Source organism: Uloborus diversus, chromosome 9 (assembly GCF_026930045.1).
Source record: "Uloborus diversus isolate 005 chromosome 9, Udiv.v.3.1, whole genome shotgun sequence".
Classification (NCBI taxonomy): Eukaryota; Metazoa; Arthropoda; class Arachnida; order Araneae; family Uloboridae; genus Uloborus; species Uloborus diversus.
Genome location: NC_072739.1, coordinates 116,137,705 through 116,155,662, shown reverse-complemented (window position 1 = coordinate 116,155,662; position 17,958 = coordinate 116,137,705). Strand labels below are relative to the sequence as shown.

The 17,958-nt window shown below is 32.6% G+C and overlaps 1 protein-coding gene across 1 annotated transcript in view; it reads right to left on the bottom strand.

Moving 5' to 3' along the window:
• The window catches only part of LOC129230454 (uncharacterized), a 99,647-nt gene that overhangs the window by 9,939 nt on the left and 71,750 nt on the right, over window positions 1-17,958 (bottom strand). The window contains exons 11-17 of the mRNA XM_054864852.1: window positions 15,534-15,671; window positions 11,684-11,775; window positions 9,457-9,727; window positions 8,426-8,627; window positions 5,838-5,960; window positions 5,582-5,676; window positions 3,254-3,378 (exon numbers count right to left, since the gene is read on the bottom strand). Coding sequence (XP_054720827.1) covers window positions 3,254-3,378; window positions 5,582-5,676; window positions 5,838-5,960; window positions 8,426-8,627; window positions 9,457-9,727; window positions 11,684-11,775; window positions 15,534-15,671 — 1,046 coding nt within the window. The remainder of the gene's footprint in view (window positions 1-3,253; window positions 3,379-5,581; window positions 5,677-5,837; window positions 5,961-8,425; window positions 8,628-9,456; window positions 9,728-11,683; window positions 11,776-15,533; window positions 15,672-17,958) is intronic.

The following is a 17,958-nucleotide window of genomic DNA, read 5'->3' as shown; positions in this document are numbered from 1 at the left end:
TGGAAGCATTTGTGACATCTAGTGCTGCTTAAAACCCCCCAACTCGCTACCGCTAAATTGATTTTTAGCGCTCTTTTTTAAAACATCATAAATATTTTTTCTAAAAATAATTTTCTGAGCTTTACGATTTTTAAAGTTTGATGCACATTCTGCTGATAAACACATTAGTTAAAGAGATAAAGCGTAATACACTGAAGGAAAAAGAACTCCAAGTATAGTGAGAGAGGTTTGTACCCAGTTTCGCCAACAATTCAAATTTCCTCCCCTCATTTTAATATATTAAAAGGTATGAAAGAAACTGAAAAAACAGGATGGGAGGAGGGGGGGGGGCTTCTTGTCAGCGAAACTGGGGAGACACCGTAATAGAAAATGGTGAAGTATTTTTCTCAATTAATAGGCAATTATGTGAATAATTTAAAACACATTTCTGTCTTTTTTCTAACACTGTCTTTTTCCACTTTATAGAGTAATTTCGGTACAAAAAAATATGAAGTCACCAATAAACATTTTAAAAACATTTGTTCTATGAGCGGGAAGGAAAATTACTTTGAGATATCTCACTTATACTGCTGTGGACAATTATCTGCTGAAATTAGTCTTGGAGATAAGTTTAAAAAAGCGCGTTAAAGATTCCATTCTAACAAGAGGGAAACACTGGAATTCGACGCTTTTAATTTTTACTTCCTTTTACAAAAAAGGAAGTATTGTATTCGCGAAAAAATTTTCACTCAAAAATCGACCTTAATTTCCATTTTGCTCATTCTTAAATGAATGTTGAGTTTTTTTTTTTTTTTTTTTTTCGACTCGACCACGCGTGGATAAGTGCCTAAGAACGTATCGACACGCGAAATGTCCATTTTGACGATTCTCGAGTTAATTACAACGGGTTTTCTACTGACGTCTCTATGTACGTACGTATGTATGTGCGGATATGCGTATGTGCGTACATGCGTATGTGCGTATGTATCTCGCATAACTCAAGAACGGTATGTCCTAGAAAGTTGAAATTTGGTACGTAGACTTCTAATGGAGTCTAGTTGTGCACCTCTCCTTTTGATTGCATTCGGATGCCTCTAAAGGGGTCTTTTGCCCCTTTTTTGGAGGGAAATCATTGTTAATTTCGATGGAAACTCAAGTGGTATCATAATTTGGCGGACACTTGGCGATATATTTTGCTCGCCAAATTTTGTCGTCAACTTGGCGGTTATTATTTTTATTATTATTATTATTATTATTATTATTATTTTTTTTTTTTTTTTTTGGTTTCAATTTGGCCACTGTTGGTGATATTTCGAAAATAAACTATTGAATCACATTAAGATTGCCAATAATGGGGAAATTACATTAAATTGGAGTAAAAGGAAGTCATGTGATGCACACGTCAGCTCGTTTTTTAGAGACAACCCAAAAGGCAAGTTTGTACAATAAAACGAACTTATAATAGATAATAAAGATGCAAAACAGAATGTGCGTCACGGGACGCTCGGCAGAACTGCTAACTTTCATAGGATTAAACTATTATTATTAGTTAATCCTATGAAAATAATAATTGGCTTATGGTAGCTGTAATAAGCAAGGAAATTTTCGCATTATGTGTTACCTAAAAATTTTGCTAAGGCTGCTTCAAGTACAGTTCCGTGTCTTGAAGTGGCTTCTTTTGGCTAATTAATCATTTGTAATTGTAATTTGGATTATAGAAACGATACTAAATTTTTAGGTCGATCAGAAGCAAAATTAAGAATGAAATCTCCGGTTAAAATTAAAGGAATTGTATAATAACCTTCATTAACTAAAGCAGAACCATCTTGTGTATAATTTAAAAGCTGTTTATGAATTAATTGAATAATACTTGAAATACCTTTGTTTGGAGATATATATATATATATGTTCGCAATAATAATTTTTGTTGTTTTGCTTCATTGAGACATTCCACTATACACATTTAACCAATATTGTTTTCTATAGCCGTATTAAAACTTGTAGCAATATAAACATGTAATCCTATATTTAGAGTGACAATATTTATGCAATCAAGATCATTCTGATAAACTGCTACGCCTCCTGCTCTTGTATTTCGACGCTTTAATTGTACAATACGTTTAAAAGATGGAATAAGTGTTGTTGCTGATGTTAATGCACATCTGCAACGAGTTTCACTTGAATAGCCCTAAAATAATGATTTGTAAATAAATATTGAACGCTTCAATACGTACGAGAGACAGAAAGGTGCTTGCTGGTTAGATTTTATTTTTAAAAAATTTGAAAAAAAAATAAATACATAAATAAAACCGACTTCAGAATTGTTCTAAATGAACAATAATTTTATTCTTTGATCACCATTCAGACTACTTATAAACATAAGTTTTAATGTCGGTGCAAAACAATAGATGAAATGACGTGTCGTTTCTAAATATTTCTTTTATCAGAAAAAACACTCAAACTTATGAAACATTTTAGATTTTACTCTGTGATGAAAAAATTAAATGTTTATTTATTATTTTTGTTTTTTTCGGCCGTCCCCAACCACCGCGTTGAGGAGTCTGCGGGGATGAAGTTCGTTTAAAATAATATACACCTTATCACAGTTCAAAACCCTAAATGAAGCGAGATATTTTTAATATAACTAATCGCAAAAATGTTTTTGTTTTGAAAATAAATTTAAAGATAAAAATAATGTTTTGAATATATATTATTTACAATGTTATTGGTATTATATTGTATTATTAACCACTTTTCGTTAGGAGATTGCGTTATGTTGCGACGATCATCAATTTTTTGTTAGTTTCATTACTTTTTCTACTGTCACTTAACGCTTAAAGTTGACCCAAAGAGTAAAGAAACAAAATTTCTCCGACCATGCGCGCTTCTGTCGTGAAGAGAAAAGACGCGAAGGAAAAATGCCAGAAAAGAGTAGCGCCGTGACGCGCGTTATGTCAGAAATCGGTTTACCCTTTCATAAGAAGTTATCACTTCTAAAATATTTTTAAAAAAAATGAAAAATGAAAAATTTGCAGTTTCTACCCTCTACCTGCCCACAGCAGTATATTTCTCAATAGTTAGCATGAATTTGGGAAAGACATGACCGCTACTGTTCAATATGTTTCTACGCGTAATTTGTTTTAAAAAGTAAGTCGAAGTCTTTTCGAATACCATGTATTATTATAGAAATAAAAAAGTAATTTATTACAATACTTTCGAGTTACTCGTGAATACTTCATTTTAGATCTAGCATGTACTTGAGGGGTACGTTTACCTGAAAATGGAGTACGTTATTATGGTAAGAGCTAATCCTAACATTGAAAGGCCACAGCCGATGTAGGCTATTATAGTGAGAGTAAGCATGTGATCAGGCGAAAATCCATCACTAGGTACTGGATCCTAGAACATAAGAAATTATATGATTAAAAATGCAGATAGTTTTCACTAAGTACTGAAATCAAATTATCGTTCTATCAACTTCATTTCATTCCATCTCCTTATTTATACTTTAAAGGTTATAACTAAATCTATGAAAACATTTTTCAGTCGCAATCTAAGTCGCAAGTTAAGTCGCACTAATGAGTCACATTGTTAGGTGTTTGTGTATAGAGGAAAGTATTACTTTTCCATAAACTATTTTACACTGAAGTAAAAATTAAATCGATATTATTTGGCCTACAATAATAAAAAAGCATAAATAAATTAATCAAGACTAACTAAGGTGCTAGAAAACTTTCTTTTCATTTTTATTTCTTCCTTATTGTCTTTGTGTTCAATTAATGAAAAAAAAAACCTTTTATGTAAAAAAAATTAACCAAACCAAATGGGATGGTGGCCCGAAGCGGGTTAGGCATTCGTATGCAGCCGCATGGTGTGCAAGCGACGATGCTCGTTCGCTCCACGTCAGGAACGTTGTGTTTATCTGAATACCCCCCGAGTTTCAATAAGTCCGAGCGAAGCGGCATGACGTAACCAGACTTAAAATACAAAAAATAATACATGTCTAAAAAACTAAAGCTATGTAGCTTGTTATTAGTAGAAGATCAGCCTTTTTTTTAATGTTAATAATGCTACTTCATTTTGACACCATCCGCCTATAAACTGCAATGGTCATTCCGATGTTTTTCCTGTTCAATATTTGGTTATAATTATTGAAATAAAGGAAGTGTTTATAGGCAAAGTGTGTAGGGCAAAACGAGTATACCCGGTTCATATAAGTTTTTTTTGACAAATGTACTGACTTATATTTTTTACTCAAGCAGGATAGGTATAACTTTAAAAGGTTTTTTTTTTCTATGATGAAAATTAGCAAGGCGGTTGATTTATTCAATTATTTATGTTTTATGAACAAATGTGCTGACTTAGATTTTCAATTTAAACTCGATAAGTCAAACTTTTTTCTTAGTTTTTTTTATATACATAATGGCAGTTAACTAGTCAATAGGTTTAATCAATTAATAACTCATATTTAACTAATAAATGTACCAAACCACAAATAGTTAACTTTGCCCGCTTTACCCGAACGGCTTACCTGCTTTAGTCCCCTTGTAGGGTAAAGCTGGTTTTGCTTGTACTTTTTGATAATTAATAAATATTGGGTTTTAAATGATGCAAGAATCACTTTTTATTTTGTTCAAATTCTTTTTATTAAGTTCAAAGTATCTTCCAGTAAATAAAACCAAAATTGTTACGATAAAAAGCAGAAAACTACAACTTCCGATTGATCTTCGTCAACATACCCGCTTTGGGCCAGCCTACCCTATATAACAGCAAATTAAAAAAATACCTCAAGGAAGAACTTTATTGTATGTCGGACAAAGCTAAACCATGGAAGGCTACCAAAATCACGGAGCTTAACTCTCCACCGTTTTTAAAGAGGACTTTTGGATATGCATTTAAGTTCATTAACATATTTATTGGTAATAGAAATCATCATACATTAAAATTTGCTAAAAATGAATTGGAAGAAAAAACAAAATTAGGTCTAAAATATATTTAATAAATGTAAAAAAAAGATAAAATGCATTGGACTTAATATATATTTTTGGTAATATTTAATGGGCAAAAATGTTGCATCCGTTTTATAAATTTTTGCAATGAAAAAAAAAATCCTTAGGTCTTAATGTAAATTAGACAATCTTTAAACAACGATATTGTTCAAAAACTTTAAAAAACTTTTATCTTCAAATCATCTAAACATTTTTCGGCAAAAGTTTTAAAAGGAATCCCAAAAAATTGCGCAGATACGTTTCATGCACTTACAACGTTTCATTAGCATTTACTAGGCTAAGGCACCTGTAGAAGAAATATGGGCTTAAAGCATAATACTAGCATATTACAAAGCTTTGGATGGATTTCCTATTTGCTATTTGATCGGACAAAAATGTTGTTCCCTTAAAGGGCAGTCAAGTTCTACTTAATATTAAACTAATGAATCTTTATCTATTCATTTCATTCAGTCTGTAGTTCTCTTAGCATTTTTTATAAAATAAAAACATTCGCTCAAAAGCGCTTAATTATTGTGCAACATTTCTGCTAAGGTTTTTACTGTTTAACTATAGCTAAGATCTCAGACATATGCGCTCTTACATTATGTGCTTACCAATAGCAAAGAAAATGATGTCATATGGGAAGAGAAGCAAACTGTGGAATTGCCACTTTGGTTTGTTGTTAAACCGTCAGTTGACCAAACGCGTTCTGAAAAACATGAAAATTGTTAAGTGCTTCCACAATGTCATAATATGTTTTCATTTTTTACACAATCATTAAATCTTCAGTCTGGTTCTACCTCCCTTAAACGTTCGTAATTGAATACTTTAATTGATATTTACTTTACAGGTTTTTAGTCTTTTTCTCACCTAATTCTTTCCAATATGAGCAGAATACACGGACATTTAGGGGAGAAGGCAGCATGTAAATCACAGGATCGGACAGATTAGCCACAGTTACGTTTATAATACTGGCCTGTAATACTCGACGTCCTGGAAGAAATTGGAAAAAATATATATATTTTTTTACCAATGTGTTCTGCAAAACCAAAAATAAAGAGTCAACTATAAATAATAAGAAGAATAAATTACATTTGTGAAAAGTGAAAAAATGTCAAAAATAAATAAATATCTATAAACTGATAAAAATATAACTAATAAAACATCAAATGTACACCTTCGGCACGCTTTTTATTCTGTTCAATTATTTATTTAGCTGTATATCCCCTTAAAATACTGGAGAAAAAGTTATCCGAATCAAAAAATGCTCAAATCATGCTCTTCCCGATAAAATCTCTCTGTACTTTCTTCATTTAATCAATTAATAAAAAATAAAGGTTGTCCCACAGATTTTATTTTGAGACCATTGGATAGAGCGAAATTTTTTACTCCAGATCTATCTCGACCAATGGTCAAAAAACTAAGCTTCTATCTCGAAAGGAAAACAAGTTGCTCCCTTTTTGAATCGAGTTCAAAAAATTGCATTTCTATTCAAATTGTTAACCATTTTCTTTCGCATTCTGATTAATTAAACTTATTTTATTTTGTGTTTCCATGGTTACACTTTTAAAATCCATTTTTTTCGATAAAATTTCTTAAAAGTATTTTAATACCGGTCGTCATTGTTTGGAAGGGAACTTTTGCATCATGTTTTTTTTTTAAATTCATTTAAGCCTGATTGTTGAATATTCGCAACTCCAACAATCTATAGGGGGCACCGAACCCACCGTCTAATGGCGGATGAAAAAGGTAAAACAAACGCAAGCCGTAGCGTAGAAAATGTTAATATGACTAATAATTTTTGTTTGCATGAATGACTTTTTTCTTTTCTATTTAAATTAAGTTTTAAAATCTTGTGGATATTTTGGCCAACGTAGAGAGAAATGAGAATTCAAAATGCATCACTAAACCTTAGAAATTAATGCAAATTTCGTAGTTTATAGTTGTAAGCAACGATGTTGAATTAAATATTTATCAATTCTTGAAAAACTACATTTTCATTGTGGCCATAAGAACACTATAAATATTTCATGAAACAAAACCTTTGTTAACCAGTATTATCAAAAGAGGAAGATGATATTTATTTGTCTTGTTTGGCTAGCGCTTATTGTTTTACATTTGCAGCTGAGTTATTTCTCAAATTGCCGAATCGGTTAATTTTATTTTTTTCTTTTTCGTACGTTTCTAATTTCTAAATTATGATTTAATTCTGTCATGTATCATCAATAAATTCTCATGGATAAATGATGGTAGTTTTCTTTTTATTTGATCATCCAGTATTTCTTTAAACTTATCGAATTCTGTTATCATTCTACCATTTTAATCAACAGATGATAAAAAAATGGTTTGCAACTGACATGCGAAATCTCGCCAAGGGTTCTTTGCTCGCACAATACTAAAACTATAACCCTAAACTAAAATCGCACTATTTTGGCGATGAAAATTCTCAGCGTTAAACATTTTTCATTTCGTTCAACGATAATATATTCAAGAAAATATTTTGCATATTGTCCATTCCAACTAAATGCTGCAGTAAAATAAGTTTAGTTATATTAATTATTTTTAAACTAGGCGGACATGAAAGCCCTAACTCTTCTGCTAATGTTGTCAAATCTTTCTTTCTAGCTTAAGATTTAAAAAAAAAGTATTCTTACAAATTCACACAAAACAATAAAAAAAAAAATTTACCGAGTATAAGGTTATCCTGTTCCAAAAAAAAAAAAAAAAAATGCATCGAGCAGACGAGCATACTCATGCAAACGCGAAGTTTGTTAATCTAGAGTTTTCTTGCGTTAACGTTTTCGCCATTTACGACAATCAACTCACTTTTCAGAGGGAAATAATGAAAACTAACATTATTTTGAGAAGCTCGAGAATACCATTAAGGGACGAAACAATTTCTGTTGCGAAAAGCAATCTAAGATACACCGAATGCGTTAATAAATACTCATAACAAACTGCCTATGTTTACCAACAGACACACGTAGAACGCAATGTTTTAAATTTTTCCTTAATTTTATAAAACATTGCAAGGTAGCGTATTCGAGCGCTGGAGTTGCGAATACGTCACTTGACAAAATTTGTATTTTCAAGGTGGACCGGACAAAGCCAGGCAACGCAGCTAGTCTGTTATAAAAGTTTAACTTTTTAGTAGAAAAAAAAAAAAAAAACTTTTTTTCCTGGAATATTAAATCCTGATTAGACATATTTCCTTAATTTCTACTTGAAATGCTTTATTACTAGGAGTACAGATCTATCAATACATATCAAAAAAATACATGTACATTGCAGTTTTAAGTGAAAATGCAATCAATAGTTTCAAGTTTAAATAACTGGCTGTGTTCAATACATTAACTTTATTTTAAAATGCATTTGTAAACAGAGATATTGTGCATCAAATCAAAGCAAATATCTTCTACAAAATGCCAATATTTGTTTCTTCACGAAGTTACATTTACCTGAAAACGTGGTTGCATCATCAGACAGGCATTTGTATCGACTCTGATAATGTAGATTGTTTTCACAATGCATGAATTTGCTTCTTGAACGTTCTCGAAAGAATTTGTCGTTCTTATAAGCAACAAATTTCATTCGTAGTTCTTGTAAGGTTTGGTTCTGTGCCATCATGAGAGCTTCTAATGGAATTGAAAGTTCAGCATCCTAAGAAGTATAAAATCATGTAAACATTTACATTGCTTATGTGTCATCCAATATCTTGTTTAAACTATTTAAGGAACAGTTATGATAGAGCCAAAAAGGAAAAAAATATACCCGTGTAAGGCTAGTCATACATACAGGTCCTACAATTCGTGTAAGATAATTGATGATTCTCTGGTGATGGAGTTTAAGATTTGAAACTATATAGTCAAGAGAAATATCAAAGTTTTTTAATCTTTGCGACTTCGAACTTAAATGCGTGGAAACCAGTCTCTTCTAGCATAGATACGGGCCATTTTTTTGGGGGGGGAGGGGGTGCGGAGGGGGAAGAGTCATAATAGATTTGTTATGTAGATTAATAACCACTTTTGAATTGTCAATAAAAACCAAAGATTCTGAGTTGTATGTAGAGCCGTAAACCTATCTGCTCTACCCCATAGCCTTAGCGTGGTCATCGCTAAAAAAAAGGGCGAACAAAAATATAATGCACTGAGACGCAAATTTCCTTTTTTTTTAAATTTTATTTTCATCATTATTGTTTTTTTTTTCTTTGTTAGTATTGCCGGTTGATGACGTTTCAAACCTCACAAAAAAATCAAGCAATAAAACAGGATAATGTGTTCCATAAACATTGTTGATGCATCAATTGTGCTGCTAAAAGTTTAATTTTTCATCACCAAAGCTATGATGAATTTGCGCGTATTTTTTTCTGAAACATGAAATGAAGAGTAAATAATTGTATGAGTGTCGGCGCTGTTGCTTAGAGACACCAGCAACAATGAAAAAGGATAATATGAGACCAAAAAAGCTATTGATTAACACGTTTACTCACATTATCAAATGACGTGGTGGTTTCCTCTTGCAGCTCATCCCAGAACGTTTTCGAGGGTGGCAAAGGTCGATATTTTCCTTTCCCTGCTGCAAAATCCCGCCTCTTCCTTGCTTGATAATGCACAGTGAACGTCAGGTCCTCCTCGGAGACATCGCTGATCTCCGGATCCCAGGATACAGCCTTTACTACTAAATTCTCGGTGTGGAGGGTCAAACTCTCCCCTCGCTGCAGTTTTACTTCAGATACGAAACGATCCACGAGATTTGTCACCCTGCATGAAATTAAAATAAATAGAAAAAGGTGCTATAAATAGAAAGAAAAAGTTTAAACTTTCATGAAGTGAAATTGTGTAGACTAGAGCTATGAAAAAAATATTTTAAAACTCGCAATATAACCAGAAATACTAATTTCGTTACGGTTTTCGTTCGGGTTAAATAAAAAATACTGTGCAGTTCCGATTTTCATTCCTTCAAAAATACCGTTTTTTGTTTTCAACTCGGTATAAAATATATAGTTTTAATTTTTTGTGTCTTTTTATTTATATAAAAAATATAATTCTATCACAAATGCTGCAATGTGCAGGAAACGATGATAATTGTGCAGGCTAAGTTAAATTCTAAAATATTAATAAGTTGGTTGCAGTAATAAAGTTATTGAATAAATATGTCAACACGAAATAAATCGATTTCTTTTATGTTCAGTTCCTGTTCAGTTTCAAAGGAAGTTGTATTTAATGTATATTCTTATTTGTACTAAAATTATATTTGGCACACATGTGGCAATGAACATGTAATAATGATAACAAATTATTTGGTTAAAGTTAAATTTAAAAAGTTGGTTAAAAAAACAAAATGACTGAATATATATCCAACTGAAATAAATCGACTAGTTTTCTTCTGAGTTCCGGTTTACTTTCTGACCAAAATAACGTTTGTTTTTCATGTTTTCATTTGCGGTTGGAACTCTTGCTTAAAACTAATGTAGTTGAATGTTCACAGTTGTAAAACTTGTATACTTTTCCAAAGAGAGAGAGTGTGTTCATGCTAGGGAATGGACATAATTAGATTCACCCCAGTCACATGACTCGTTAGGGGGCGTGTACTGTAATATGCAAGTCATTTACATCAGTTTGTAGCATTGTTTATTCTTTTACAATCATTTAGTAAGGAAGACCGAATGAGCATCTCGTAACTTAAGGAAAAAAAATTGTAGATCAAAACGTTTTCTTCGATGAATTACTAGTTAACTTCTTTCTACACATTTCCAGAAAGAGATTAACTTAATAGTTCTACGTTTGTTCACTGATTCGGGGTGATCGTTCACTATGTTGGTGCCCTTTTTTAAATGATGCAGACATATAAGATCTTTCATTTGTGAAAATATTACATATCAGTTACCGTCTATCAGTTCAAATACGCTCACTGATATAGGCAAATGCTGAAATTTTCAACATTGCTGTGAGTTTTTGAAAATGAAATTACGTGCAAGTGTTCATTCACTATTCATCAAACTTAATTGATGCGTTCCGAAAAATATGGGTCCCGCGGGAAATGGATTCATCTTTCAACCGATAGCTGATAACCAGTTGTTGAAAACAGCTTAAACATTAGTGTTTACCATCTATGGTATTAAGAAAGGCACCAGTTAAAAGACCCTAACCACCAATTTGTGCGCTGACCGCCTTGTCTAGTGGTCAGAAAAGTCTGACTAGGGATATGTAGACTTAGGGGTTTGAATTCCCGCTCAAGCATGGATTAACTATCTCTCTCCTGTACTTATCCTTTCTTTGTGGGAATGTGATGCTCTGCTGCGAATGGTTGCCTATAAACGGGTCCATATGGCATGTGTGTACTATGAAAGTCTGGCTTTACACCAAATTACGGTACAGTTTGAAGAGTGAAGCAGCGCATTATCAAAAGTTTAAGTAACAGTTTCAAGAATACTTCAATGAATAACTTACAACGCATTCGATAAAAAATGTGTAGGAAACTGAAAGATATTTTAAACAATTGATGCCTTTTTTTACAAATATAAAGAATATGTAAAATCTAATATTTACTTGAGTACAAAATTTATTTGACAATTATTAATACTTACAGAGAACAAAAATCCGTTTTTTTCCTATACCTTATTAAAACATTAGTTATTTTAAAATTATAAAGAGGGATAGACAGATAAAGAATAAACAAATTTAATAGCCTAAAAAAAGTATAAAAACTTTTCCTACCTTTTTACTGTCGTGCCATTAAAATCCATTTTTAAATAAGCATCATTAATATCAAGCATGTTACTGACAATCGACAGCATATTTTGAGCAATCTAAAAAATTAAATATTTTATAGAACTAATTCACATTTAAAATAGCTGACATTTATACTGGTTCAATTAAAAGTGGGCTGAAAAAAGCCGTTACGTAGTGGAAGACCGCTTATATTGGACCACTGCTTGAACTGGACCGGGGGCTTAAAATCTAGCGTAAAATTCTGGGCTACAGTCTACCGGTGGAAATACAAATATTTGTGTCTGAAACCTTTGAGGATGAAGTGTCGTCACATTTCGATCTGTATAGCTTGAGCTGCGATGTGATTTGTGTTGAAAACGTGTTTGATCTTATTTTGAGAACTTATATCTAGTAGAATAATGCTAAAAAATGTGATCTGAGAAACTTGCTTTTATAATATTATTTTATATATTAAACAATATTTTTTTAACAGTTATATATTAAACAGTATTTAATGGGGATTACAGCAATATATTTACAAGCAGGATTAGGAAACTTATTGACAAGGTATAAATAAAGAAATGGCGTGTTTTCTTTTATTGGACCGAACAAATTTCCCTATATTGGACCGGTGGTCCAGTATAAGAATATGTAATTAAGCAAGTCTTTTTACTTATCACGTTATAAAAGAAGTGATAGTTGTAACTCAATAACGTAGTTTGGATTATTTTGAGCATATTTTGGTACTAATTTAGGAAGTTCATTTTGACTTTTTTTTTTTTTTTTTTTCAAGCACACTTTCTAGAAGCTGCCAATCGTAAAACTAGGTATTTATCCAATAAACTTCAATTTCAGTTTTGTTAAATATAGTTTTTCAATTTGATTGAAATTTGTGCTTGTTCACGTTACTTGCTGACTGGTTATTTTATTAATTACAGGGACAGGAAGTCTAATTTAAGAACATGAAATTAACACACACTCTTTATTTTTTTCTATAGAAAACAATTTATTGGTGACATTTAAATGCGAATTTAGGATTATTTAAAATATGAATTAAGGTTTATTAAAACATTCACACTGGTGATTATTAAGTAAGTTGCTTAAAGGTTTTAACCTCATAAAAACAATTTTTTTCTTCTTTTCTTTTTAGCCAGAAGCTTCAATTTCAGTTTTGTTACATAAAATCCCCCCCTCCTTTTTTTAATTTGACTGAAATTCGTGCTCGTTAACTTTTTTTTGAAAGCTGATTTCTTTTTTAATTACAAACTACGTTTGTTTCTATCATTCTTGGTTTTAGAAGATGTCTAAAAGGGGAAATGTTGTTCTTAGGCGGGAAAAATAATGGAAAGGGCCCTGGCTGTTTGTAGGAATGATGATATGGGAATATGCTATAATCTTGGCTAACGATAAGGGTATAGTACTGCTTCCTCTTCCAAGCACACACTAAGCATCGTTAGCAGCCCTTAGCCACATATTTCAATCGAACCTGTGATACGTGTATGATAAAACATCTATTGAGGTCCGTTACCCAATATTAAATAAGAGAACTGTAAGGAGACTCTTACGGTCAAACTGCAAGCGTGACCAATATTTTGTGTATGGATTCTTTATTACAGAAGTTTGACCTGCTAGTATAATTTTGTTTAATGACAGCAACGTTGCAGCCAACAAGTCAGAAGTCTGTAGTCCAGATGAGACTACCAAGTGAACTTGCTACGTGTTTGATGTCAGCCGTTCGAGATGCACATGAACAATGTACGGATAAAATTTATACAAGTCCCGAATAATCTGTGTTTAATTCTCATCAAGTTATGATTGTCGGTTCTATTGATGATTTTGTTAAGGTGGCACACATATTACCTTTGCATAAAAATGGAAGGCAGAAGAAGGAAACCTACTTCGGCAAACGTTCTAACGTCATCGACACCGAAAACCCACACATAACAGAACAGGCAGCAAAAGAAGGAGCAAAAAACCGCCCAAAACAATTGGCATTGCAATATTTGTCCTAGAGAGGAAGTGCAAAGCATTATTTAGTGTATGAAAGTACACTAAAGTGAGTATGACATCAGTGAGTTCATTAACACTGCGTGAAGTTAGCCCAATTTAGAGGAAATTCTATTGCGAATCCTGCATAACACTAAAAAAATTTCGAAACGTTACTGAGTATTTCCGTGTAACGTTTCAGGATTTCAATGGTTTTTATATACTTCCTGGAAAAATCAAGTATCACTATCAAAAAGTTTTCTGAATTGCTACAAGTTGCAAGAATGCTGACTTATAACTGGTGTGAAAAATATTTTAGCTCCCAGTTTAAAACTTAACTGAGTGGATTTATAAAGCGTATCAGCATCAGCTCAATTACGGTCTGTCTATGCTGATTAAGCTCCCAAAGGGAGTGAATAAGTATGGACTACATTGCTTTGCAAGAATTGCAGGCGAGTAAACATCTCATTACTTACTTGCAATTATGACTTAGCTTTGGCCATGTGTGCAATACTTGTTATAGAACTTTCTTAGAAAATCGGGAGAGTGCCAAGCTATTATATTACACCTATCTATGTTTGCTCTAAAGTTCCGGAAACACGCCTGGCTATAAACAAGAAGATTTCTAAATTTTCAGGAGGCTTCCGGGATAATTTCAGGAAGGTTACTGAAGGTGTTAGTGGAAAACGCTCTTGGTTTTTGCAAGATATGTTACTGGCAGAAATTGGGCACATCAGCGGCCCATTACTTTTCAAAAACGTTTCTGAATCGTTTTTACAGTGAACAACTGTACAGTCAAATGTAAGTTATTATATCATTTTCTGTTACTGTCCAATTAAGAAAGCGCATTATCGACATAGGCCTCTTGCTCTTAGGGGGGTCCAATATAGGAGGTCTTCCCCTACATTTACAAGAAAACGTGCGAATTTAAAATTCGAAAAATAACAAAATAATATTAATAATATCAACAATAATAAATAATTCGTAATTTAGAAAAGAAATCCTCAAATGTATTTAATTTGGTATAAAAATTGGCATAAAAAATTTCAGTTTCAATAAGTACTTAAAATTTATTTAAAAAAAACGTATTATATTCGTTATTTAAGCACCGATCAATAGGCACAATATTCTCTTATAAATTTCAAGCCCGGTTCAATAAAAAGAAAAAAAAGAGTGTGTGAAATTATTATTCTGAAGTGTTAACATATATTATGTTGTAGCAAACTTATCTGTGCGTCGTGGCACTAAATCGATTTTAAAATACATATTTAAAAAAGTTCATTTTTCGAAAATCAAACTAACCAAATTACCAAAGTCTTATGCTAGTGTTTATGTGAACATGAAATACATTTTCAGTTTAAACTAGTTTTCAGTTGACAGCAATAAGCCTGCCCACAAATGTCAGCCTGAGCACATAGTAAATGAAAACTGATTCATCTATGATTATTTAAACATTCACTTATTTATAGTATGAATTTAAATTGAAAGTATATTATTTCTCAGCAACGGAGATACGAAAAACTGTAGATTAAAATCAAATTTAATATACATATATCAAGGATACAATAGACTGTTTCACATCAGTAAAACTTTCAGAAACTCAATAGTTGCTATTTAAAACGCATTTTTCGGTTTATTCAGTAATTATTTCAAAACAAATTAAAAAAAAACACAAAAATGTATATTTTTATTGCATTATGTATTACAAATTAAAATAAACAATAGCACTGCGAATTTACACTCCGAGGCGAAAAGAAAAGATAAAGTCATGCTGCATTTATTTTAATAAAAATAATATTTTTTTTAATTAATAAAGTTGCTGAAAATTTATGGACGTGAACAAAACAAAATGCAGTTTTTTTGTCTGTACCTTTTTATCATGGATAGCATAATCAATGACGCCTTCGATTTGCCTTGTTGCTGCTTCCAACCGCTCAATATTTAAATGTTTCGGATCTTTCGTTAGCATCCAAAGCTCACTTGTTAAATCTTCAGCATGCTTGAAGCTCTATAACAATATAACGAAAAACTGTTCTTTCTGTATTTGAAGAAAACCATAAGCGATTTAAGTTATCAAAGTTTGATAGTGTTAAATAAATTCCTCAAATGATATTCAGGTTATTCATTAAGTCTTGCATCGATTAAGAAAAAAAAAACAGATTAACATTAATGCACAATGTTTTTTTTTCTTTTCCTTTTTTAATATCCTTATCTCATCAAATAGGAATCTGTTTAAGACGCCTCCATTTTACTTCTGGTATTCTGAAAAATCCCCTTGCTCTTGGTGCGATAAAACCATCCAGGTCAAGATCAGTAGACTTAAGAGTGGGCATACTAAGAACTTTATTTTTACCAGCGGAGAGAAAAGCTTTCAGACTTGCACTTAATGTGCTTCAGCTGAGGCCTCTCCTTCCAACCTTCTTGCGTGTTTGGAACTGACGTATGAAGATCTAACGACCAATCTGCTATTAGTGTACGACTTCTTATCGATTCACAAACTCTTAGACATGATCTAGCATCGACTAGATCATGCAGCCACAACATCAACAACACAACAGTCTATCTCTCAATGGTACAATATTAGTTAAAGGAGTGTGGATGGCGTTAACTTCGATTTTTTTTTATCCCACGCCCGTCTGCGGCATTTCTGCCATTAATCATAGAATAAAGTAGCGATGCGTCCACCATCTTGGGTCTCAACGATTCTTTCTTCCTATGTCTGCTATGGTGAAGTAGCGTGTTTTGCTTCATAATTGTGGTTTTTTTCTAACTCCATGTCAAACCGCAATCAAGAAGCACCACAACCAAGAAACAAAACACGCTACTTCTTCATAACAGACATAGGAAGAAAGTGGTATTTAGCTCCAAGATGGCGGACCTATCGCTACTTAAGCTACAATTTAGGGCATTAAGCTCAATTAGATAGCTTCCTTAGAGTTGTCATTTAAAAACATTAAAATATTGGGTTCCTGGGTTAATAACAGTTCATCTTACCCTGATGACACAGAGGACAACAGCGTGAATAATTCACTATGCAGATATTCTATGCAGATGTTTTTGCTAATAGCCCAGTTATTACACTAAAACAAGTCACTCCAGCAGACAGAGACAAAGAATTGGGGATTTATTTAAAGGTCCTCATGAATTGAAGTCCTACATCGAAATCGGAAAGTGGCGACTATGAAAAAAAAAAAAAGAAGAAGAAGGAACTTCAAAAGGCCCCACGAGGGGAGTATTGACCGACAACATGCTGGAAACCTTTGGTTTTGACACTTATAGCTAGTTCTAATGTGACGGTTGATATCCTTATAAAGATTAATAACCTAACCCACCTCACCCCAGGGTAACTCTTGGCTGCGCTACTACCAGGCGCAAAGTAAAAATACTGTCTTTTTCTTCAGAATTATGAAAAATGAACACTGTGAAAAACATCGTTTGTCACCCTCACTTCCTACTTCACCACGACCTCCATGCAAAGCGCATCTCTACATAGCCAAGCCACTCAATTCGACTTCAGCGGTTTCGATCGCAAGTAACTAAAGGATGTTTTCTTTTTGGAGGTAGAGATTCTTAGGTTCAAATAAAACACAGTTAAATGTTGTTAATTGCCATGAATGTTGCTTTATTCGAAAGATGATTCTTTGCCATTTTTATTCAAATAGGATTTCTGGCATATGGCCACTTCTGCTGGCTGGGAGAAAGTCCCATTGAAAATTTGTTCCCACTTTTTGCAGCAATAGAGTCCGTATGTCAGTGATAAGGTGGCGAATGTTCTCTTCCAAGGCGTCAATCGTCTGCAGCTTATCGGTGCCAGACCAGAGACTCCACATAGCCCCACAAAAAGTAGTTCAGCGATGTTAAATCGCATAATCTTGCATGCCAATTCACGGGGGCGTTACGCGAAATTATTCGTTCACTGAACGTTTCTTCCAATAAAACAATTATGACTCGCGCTGTGTAGCATATTGCACCGCCTTGTTGTCTATTCATGATGAAATGGCAAACCAAAATGACAGCTATCAAAATGGCACACATATAAAACTGTTAACACCTTGAAGTTCTATACCTCTAAAAAAATTACCCTTTACAACCCGCCAGTTAACCTAAAAAACTTGCCATACACACAATAAATCATATTAACACAATAAAAAATACTTGATAAGATTAGGATCTTTTTTTTCAAACGTTTCAATTTGTACTAGCATTTTTTTTTTTTTTTTTTTGAATTTATTTTATTTGTAAATGCAAGATTTTATGTGAACACCTCATATATAAACTATATTTAATGCTTCAAT